Source organism: Dipteris shenzhenensis, chromosome 6, assembly GCF_047967505.1.
Source record: "Dipteris shenzhenensis isolate YYH24624 ecotype China chromosome 6, Dip_SZ_1.0, whole genome shotgun sequence".
Classification (NCBI taxonomy): domain Eukaryota; kingdom Viridiplantae; phylum Streptophyta; class Polypodiopsida; order Gleicheniales; family Dipteridaceae; genus Dipteris; species Dipteris shenzhenensis.
Window position 1 is genome coordinate 30,253,351 of NC_141601.1, and position 8,566 is coordinate 30,261,916.

The 8,566-nt window shown below is 42.8% G+C and overlaps 1 protein-coding gene across 1 annotated transcript; it reads right to left on the bottom strand.

Annotated features, from left to right (window-relative positions):
* Positions 1-1,840: 1,840 nt before the first annotated feature.
* On the bottom strand, positions 1,841-2,793 carry LOC147901045 (uncharacterized). Its single transcript, XM_087376088.1, has 2 exons — positions 2,606-2,793; positions 1,841-2,346 (listed from the first exon to the last, which is right to left on the bottom strand). The coding sequence occupies exons 1-2, from the start codon at positions 2,621-2,623 to the stop codon at positions 1,993-1,995; spliced, it is 372 nt and encodes a 123-aa protein (XP_087232214.1). The 5' UTR covers positions 2,624-2,793; the 3' UTR covers positions 1,841-1,992.
* Between the last annotated feature and the right edge of the window lie 5,773 nt (positions 2,794-8,566).

Sequence of the window (8,566 nt, forward strand, 5' to 3'; positions counted from 1 at the left end):
TGGGATGGCTCTAGATGAGACTGGTTGGATATCTAGGTAACTTTAGCACAGTTTGGCATGAGTCCCAGAGAAAGGTATTTTATGTAGGCAATTCTAGCTAGGATTCCTTAGTCTTGGCCCACAATGTATGTGGAAGCTAGAAGTAGATGAGTGAACCAATGGCTAATTGGCATGACTTGTCCAAAGAAAATTTATGTTGGTGGAGCCAGGGTTATCTAGTGGCCTTGACCACAAGTAGGGGGATTTGCAAAACTTCAATTGGCTAGCAAGCATGGTGTAGGGATATCTGGAAAGGATGTTGCATAGGGAAGTGGTGTTTCTTGCTGTGGAAATTGATGCATTAATAGTTTCTTGTGAGAGCCAAACTAGCCAAATGGTTCAATGTTGATCTAATTTGCCCACTCTCTATAAGACTATTGAGATGATAAGGCATGTTTGGTGGAATTGCTCTCGGTGATGGTAGGGGCATGGACTAAACTAGAAGCTGAAGTACATAAGTCAGGCCTCATGGCTCGGTTCTATATTTTGTGTAACTAGAAGATGGTCTTGCCTGGAGACTTACTAGGGTTACCGTCGACTCTTCTGGCTTCCTAGCCATATGTCCATGCGGCAGTGTCGGGTGTTTTATGGATGGTTTGAAATCAAATTATCTTTGGTTCTAGGGTCTCAAGGTATAGGGAGACTATGTTCTTCAAATGTGTGCAGTTTAGGTGATTATTATCGAGGTTGCCTTGGTTGGGCAGAGGCAGTCCCTGGTTGAGATATCCTCTTCCATGATCGTGTAAGGTTTAGAAGGGGTGGGGTGATAAATTAATAATAGTTTTAGGAAGTGGTGAAGGCGACCCGATATCTTGGGTTGTCTTGACCCCTTTTGGGGTGTTTTGATCATGCTGCTTGCAGTGTAGGCCATGGATGTTTTGCCCCTCCTAGATGCCATCTTTTATAGTTTCCCTCTTAATAAAACCTAGCACTTTTTGAAAAAAGAAAATAAACACAAGAGCTATAAGGATGCTTTTCCTATGCCACGATTAATGTTTTTAAAGGATCTAAAATTTGATATTAGCTACTTATTCTAGTGATCAAGGTGGTGCATAATTGATTGCAATGTATATTGCATTGTTGCCTACTTTCATCTACCAAAGAGAAAATATGGGATGAGCACAACTTTTTCATTAGCTTTTCTTTTAAAAAAGTGGGTCATTTTTTTGAAATTGCATGCTTCTTGTATTCTCATACTATGGCATTTGAAGGATTATAGAGTATCAAAATATAAAAAGCAATCAAATTATAGGATAAACCCTACTTACATATCCAAATACATCCATATGAATTTTTTAAAAAGATATGACAAATTATCTCCTGATTATCCATAAAAAGTGGAAAAAAGTCCCCATAAATATCCTATGTTCATTGCATGTGGTTATGGAGAGAGCCTTTTCTGATCCAGCATAATACTAATTCTAGGAGATAAACACTACATGGTGCTTATGTGTGTAAGGGTGGGATTTGGCTCTTTTCCTTGGGAGGTGGGGGGCCATGTGCATACATATACCATGGTAGGTAGAGGAGTTGGGAGAGAGGAAAGGATTGATTTATTACAGAGATTTTCAAAATGATAACTAAGAGTTCCCAAAACACAAAAGGCAAGTAAAATGTTTAAAACCTTCGTTAAAGGACTATCCTCTCCAATATAGAAAGAAACCTTCATTAAAGGACTATCCTCTCCAATATCTTTTTATTTTTTTTTAGGAAAAAAAAAAAAAAGCTTTGAGTGTTTTTGACTACTTTCAAATCACGTGCAAGTCATTTTAATATGGAACTTAGTTGCTTGGAAGTACGCTTTGAAAACACCGAATCATATTAACATATAATAAGGAATGGAAACAAAACGAAAGTCTTGCTGCAACTTATTCCCTAGTCTCACACTTCAGCTTAGATTTCACAACCTCAGCCTATCTAGCCTCCATCTGTCATGGAGGAGGAAAACGAAGTTCACTCATCAGATTCGTCTGTCACATATTCTTCTGTAGGATCAACTTCGTGTTTCTTGGCTACTGCCACTGGAGTTCCCTCTGCGGTGTCCCCTTCCTCTTCGTCCATCTCATCGGCATCCTCGGGTTTTGCCGTGGTAAAGTCCCTCGAGTCTTCTCCGGGTTCCTCCACGTCCTCATACTTCCCTTTTATATCGGTGTCTGATGGTGGCACTGACTCTGAAGCAGAGTTGAGTGCGTCCCCTTCATCACTTGCTGGCTTACATGAACAGCAATGACCTTCCTTCGTCTCCACCGCCTTGCAGTCGTTTTCTGCTAGCAACTCGGAAGGTGATTCAATTTCAGGTATTGCTGCCTACACATTGATTTACCCACGAAAATTAGCGTTGCTTTCATAATCAGACGTGAAAGGAAGATCTCAAAATGAGAACTTCATAAAGCCCTTCAATGCTACAAGCAAGTCTCGTACTTTATTGTCTTATCAAACTAAGTGGCAGCTGCGGCGTTCCTGTTTTACAGAAAAGAAAGAGGAAACAAAAGTAGCATGGAAGGGTAAGTAGAACTAGAAAGCCACCAGAGCGTTCTGCTTAGTTCACAAAGTGATATGGAAATACCTCTTCGTGTGTTGTCATTGTGCTTGATGAACTGAACGGAAGCTGCCGCCTGCGCGGCTAGAAGGGAGATCGAGATCTGAGGACCTGGATGTGCAGCTGGTTAACGGACCTGAGGATCTGGCAACCAGATGGACGTGAGAAGTAGAAGGAAGAAGCAAAGTGGAGAGGAGAGATACAGATACGTAGTGATATGGTGTCAGTAAGCTAACGAGGGATTTATAAGGATGACGAGAGAATATTTGTGCATAGCGGATGAACAGTGCTGTGGTGGCCACACGCAAGGTATCGTATACGATCATGTCTACAGCAACAATTCGTATAATTTCATTCTGATCAATCTTGCAAACAATCTCTTTAGACTTTTCCTCCTGATCTGATCCCCCACTACGCTTCACACACATGATTATGCTCCGTAGCTGTCTCCTCCTTTACAACAGTGTCCACCTATGCCTTCCTATCCCATCATCCTCACAGTTTTGTCCACCGCCCACTACACAATCCATAGAAGCTCGGAGAGATTAGCTTTTTTATGTTGCCCTCATAATGCTTCATAATGGAGGGCTGGCTTTGTGCTAGGAAGTTGCAAAGGAATCGCATAACATCATGGCATGATGATCTACATCCAACTCTAGGGGAATCAGCACAGCTTTGTAATCATTTAGGCATCATATGCCTTATTCGATCGAGCTTCTCGGCATCACAAGTGCACAACACATATTTATATAACATGACCTTTCTCAAGCAGGAGCTGGTTCTACATAAATCTGCACAACGTCCCGGCCGTGGAGAGTGTATAGCATACTCATCGAATTTTTGAGAGGTATTCGAATTCGAGCCAACTTCCCCAAGAAACAGGTCTAGAAATCCCCGAGCGGAAATTTCAAAAGCCCGTTGTACGATGCACGAAAGATAATACGATATTCTCTTCAGCTTGAGTGCTGTAGCCATGGGATTTGTGCTTCTCCGCCTGTCGCAAGAACTTGACGGCGGCAGGAGGGATTGGCCTGTGCAGATGTCTGTCCTCGGCGCTCGCCTCTTGATTTTGCGTGGCAGCCGGTCCTTGACAGTGGTTGCTTTATTATCATGCCACAAGCTTAGAAAGCCCAAGGCGTACTTTTGTGTGAAGTAGCACCATCGTGCCACAATCCCTCCGTCAAGGTCCCCGGTTGGCCAGTTAGAGAAGAAAGTTTTCTCTTGTAATATATTATATATATACTATACTCTCTCTCTCTCTCTCTCTCTCTCTCGCAATCTCTCTCTCTCTCTCTCTCTCTCTCTCTCTCTCTCTATATATATATATATATATATATATTTATGTCCATGTCTAAATCTCCCATGTGTCATGCTCGTTGCAAGTCATCCATCTGCTTGTCGAGTGTGCTGTCTGCGTAGACTCTCTTGCATGTGCCATGTGTCATGATCTCGTCGCAGTGTCTGTCGTCAACTGTGAGTTCTCTTTGGAAGATTGCCCGTGTCTCATACTCAGTCTCTGGACTGCGACTATGGATCTCTTGATGCCCGGGTCTGATACTCAGTCTCTGACTGCTACATATGAGAACTCATTCTCTAACTACGAGTTTATGAGGCTTTCCTCTAACTATGAGAGAGGAGGCTTTCCTCTACAACTTACAGAGGCGAGTAACCAGTCATGAGGAAATCATGCTGCAAAGACCCTTCTCGGACGAGGAAATCAAATACACAGTGATGCAAATGCCTAGAGACAAGGCCCCTGGCCCGGCCCCTGGCCCGGACGGGATACCAATAGAATTCTTTCAGCAGCTGCGGGACACTTGCAGGATCGAACTGGTAAATCTAATACATTGGGTGTGCAAGCACAAGGAACTACCATCTAGCATAGACACTGGAGTCATCAAGCTGATTCCCAAAGGGCACAATAAGCTCCACCCAAGCCAGTGGAGACCGTTGACAATGTTAAACACTATTTACAAAATCATTGCGCGAAGCTTCTGGCTAATCGAATCAAACATCTGCTTAGCAGACTCATTCACCTGCACCAATACGGTTTTGTGGCAGGCAGAAACATCAAAGATGCAGTTTTAAATGCCACGCTGGCAATAGACTATGCACTAAGCAGTGGAGAGAGGTATGTGATGCTATATATGGATTTGGAAAAGGCTTACGATAGAGTAAGCTGGGACTTCATACTTAGAACGATGCATGCGCTTGGATTTGGGCCAGAGTTCTGTGGGCTCACCAGAATACTCCTGTCAAACGCTTGGGCGACCATCTCGATCAACGGGTATCACTACCAAAAGTTTAAACTCCAGAGGTCAGTGAGGCAAGGATGCCCACTAGCCCCTCTGCTGTTTTCCCTAACCAAAGAACCACTACTGTGCCAGCTCGACTATCTCATGAACAGAGGGCTTATCAAGGGCCTAAGACTTCAAGGAACACTAACTTCTGCACTCAGTTTTTCACGGATGACAATACTAGCTTTCTAGAAGCTTCCGAGACGAACGTCAGTAGGTTCATGGAGCTGTTCAGCGAATTTGTAGCTCTTTTTGACTCTAGAGTCAACACCACTAAGATTGAAGCCCTCTGGCTCTCTTGGAGGCCAAGACCACCAGACTGGACAAGCAGGGTACTACCTAATTGGATCCCTACAGGGCAGATTGTCAGATATTTAGGTTGCCCTATAGGAGTAGGAACCAACCTAAAGAACAAGTTCGAGTGGGCTCTACAAAAAGTTAAAGGCAAGTTTGACAAATGGAAAGGCAAGCAGCTGTCTTTCACTGGCAGACTGACAGTGGCAAAACACATATTGGAATCCCTAATGGTATACGTTCTATCAATGCTCCCCTTTTCGAATGCATGCCTAAAAGAGGTGGACAAATGCATCTTGGATATGGTCTGGGAGGGCAGATGGAGGGCCTTCAGAGCAGAGCTGCTCTTCTCACCCAAGGATGAAGGAGGCCTAGGGCTTACAAGCATGAAAGATAAAAATGATGCACTGTGCTCAAAAACATTAACACAGCTAGGAGCAACCCTGGGCAAGAATAGCGATAGAAATGATCACCCTAAACGCACCAAACCATGTAACTACCCCTTGGCAAGACATCGTTCTTTCTGACCTGAAAGTTAAAATCCCCCAATCAGAGATTCTCTCCAAACTGGTGTAGACTTGGAAGGGAAAGACAAGAGGAGTTAAATGGACTAGCCTCCATAGTCTCTATGGGGATGTGTCACTAGGAAGATCTATATGGATTTCAGACTGGGCCTTTTCTATTGGCACAGTAGTAGTAAACAAAAACCCCAGATTAGCTAGAAGTATCTCGAGGAAGGGACTCACTGTCTACAGGCAGATCTGGGACCTAGGAGGTAACAGTTGGAAGAGGGTGGAACAGATAATTGAGGAATTTGGCCTCAGTAATAGGGAACAACAGCTAGTAGAAAGCACGATACAAAGAATCATCCCTAGTTGGCCAACGAGCAACCAGCTCAGAGACGAAAGGGACTTCAAGGGCTTCGTCACCTCCACTGGCAAACCCCTTAACCGACTGACGTGCAAAGATTTTTGCAGTGTGAAGGGCCCAACAGGGGTAGTTGTGGCTCGGAGCCAATGGAAGTTCCATGCCCCTAAGGATGGAGTGAACAGATGGCTGATGTCAAGACTTAAAGGAGTGTGGTCTGCTACCCAATCAGAATGCCCACTTTGTAACAGATTCAGAGAGACACACATGCACTTGCTATGGGAATGTCCTATTTCAAGAGAACTATTGACGGCCGTAGAGAAGAAACTGTCTGAAATGAAGTTGCATATCAAGTTTCATTAGAGAACTGCACTCCTCGGCGATAGAGGAAAGCTCAATGAGCTGACCCACCAATGAGTCCAGCCACTCAGGGCTGTAATCCTCTCCATTATATGGAAATTTAGAAATGAAAGAGCATTCCAAAGGCTGCCTTAGGGGAGAATGCCGATCCCATTCTATGTGGAGGAGATTCAAAGGACCATGACCTCTTTTGGCCACAAGAACGAAGCCTGTAAAGCCATGGCAAGGCTTTGGTAGAACGAACTTTTGTCTTCTTTGTCTTCAGAGATGGTTTTGAAACTATCAAAAAACGGATCTGTCAAGAATGTAATTTCTTTTTCCCCCTTCTTTTTCTTTATCTAATAAAGTTGATACTTTCACCGCAAAAAAAAAAAAAACTACGAGTTTATGTTCTTTTCGCCGCAGTCTCTCGAGACTGCCATTGCACAACCCTTCTCCAGTCTAGAATGCCAGCTGCCAATCTATAGATTCGTGTGTTTCCAATGATGTTGTCATGTCAGATCTTGCTGCGCCACAGTTCTTTCAATTGCGCCATGCCGTGTGGATCACACCACCATCCTCCACACATTGTCTCACACCATCCTCCTCCATAGCCCTCCTTTGAAGCTCCCCAAACCTCCTTCTTGCTCTTCATGAACGTCAGACTTCCTCCACGTGCCAGATTTCTGATTATCCTCCTTAATATATAGTAAGATAAGATAAGAAGCATCAAACACTTAACTTGGCTTATGCATTTCTCTCTAGCATCTTTAGCTCCATTTTCTTGTATGTTTGAACACCAAGTATTTATTGGCACTCCCTCCATAGAGGATTACTATAAAGGAGACATAATGGTATTTATGGGATTTTCCACATGCTTTCAACTGTATAGTACTTTTTAGGGAATCCCACCCCCCCTCTCTCTCTCTCTCTCATTGTCGACCCCTGTAAGGAGCATCCCTCTCATATTGAGTCTTGAATGGTGCTTATAGCATATACAATATATGATTGATAAACAAACAATGAGACAATTATAGCTACACATGCAACAACACTAAGTTGCATATGCATTGACTCTAAGAAGGTTGTCTATAATTGTTGGAAATTTTTCCCCTACGAGAAAAATTTCCAAATGTTGCAAGTCATAGGCTGCCCAATGATCTTGTTGTGTTAGATCTTGATGCACTAGAGTTCTTTCAGCCACTCCATGACATGTGGATCACACCACCATCCTCCACACGTGGCATCAAACCACGCTCCTCCATAGCCCTTCTTTGAAGCTCCCCAAACCTCCCTCTTGCTCTTCCTGAACCTCAAACTTCCTCCATGTGGGAGGTTTGGGATTATCCTCCTTATATATAGTAAGGTAAGATAAGAAGCATCAAACACCTAACTTGGCTTATGCATTTCTCGCTAGTACCTTTAGCTCCATTTTCTTATATGTTTAACACCAAGTATTCATTCACACTCCCTCCATAAAGGATTACTATAAAGGAGATGTAATGGTATTTATAGGATTTTCCACATGCCTTCAAATGTATACTATTTTTTAGGGAATCCCCCCCCCCCCCCTCTCTCTCTCTCTCTCTCTCTCTCTCTTCCTTCATCCACCCATAAAAGGAGCATCGCTCATTTATTGAGGCTTGAATAGTGCTTTTGCCTATACGATATATAGATGATAAACAAACAATAAGACTATTATAGCTACACATGCAACACCACTAAGGTGCATATGCATTGACTCTAAGAAGGTTGTCTATAATTGTTGGAAATTTCCCCCCCACCGCGAGAAAGATTTCCAAATGTTGCAAGTCATAGGCAAGTTGCAAGCCCCATCTTCGAACACACAAGTGAAACACAAGCCTGGAAATGATGGAAAAGAGAATGTGTGGAAGGCTATCTTGTGACCCTTTTTTTTTGCTCTCTAATCTTTGTCCTTAAAAGACAATTATAGGAACATTTGGAATGTCTTGTCCCACTTTTTTCAAGACTCACACTTTTGGTTTTAAAAAATATAAATTTATTAAATAATATTTTTCTTAAACTGTACATGATGTCAATCTCAAAAATCTATGGAAAATACTACATTCATGAGTATAGATTGACGTTAGTAGGACCACTAGGTACATATTGCAAATAAGATTCTATGAAAAAATACCTTCAAATCCTTTATCATTGCCCGTGTTTTCAA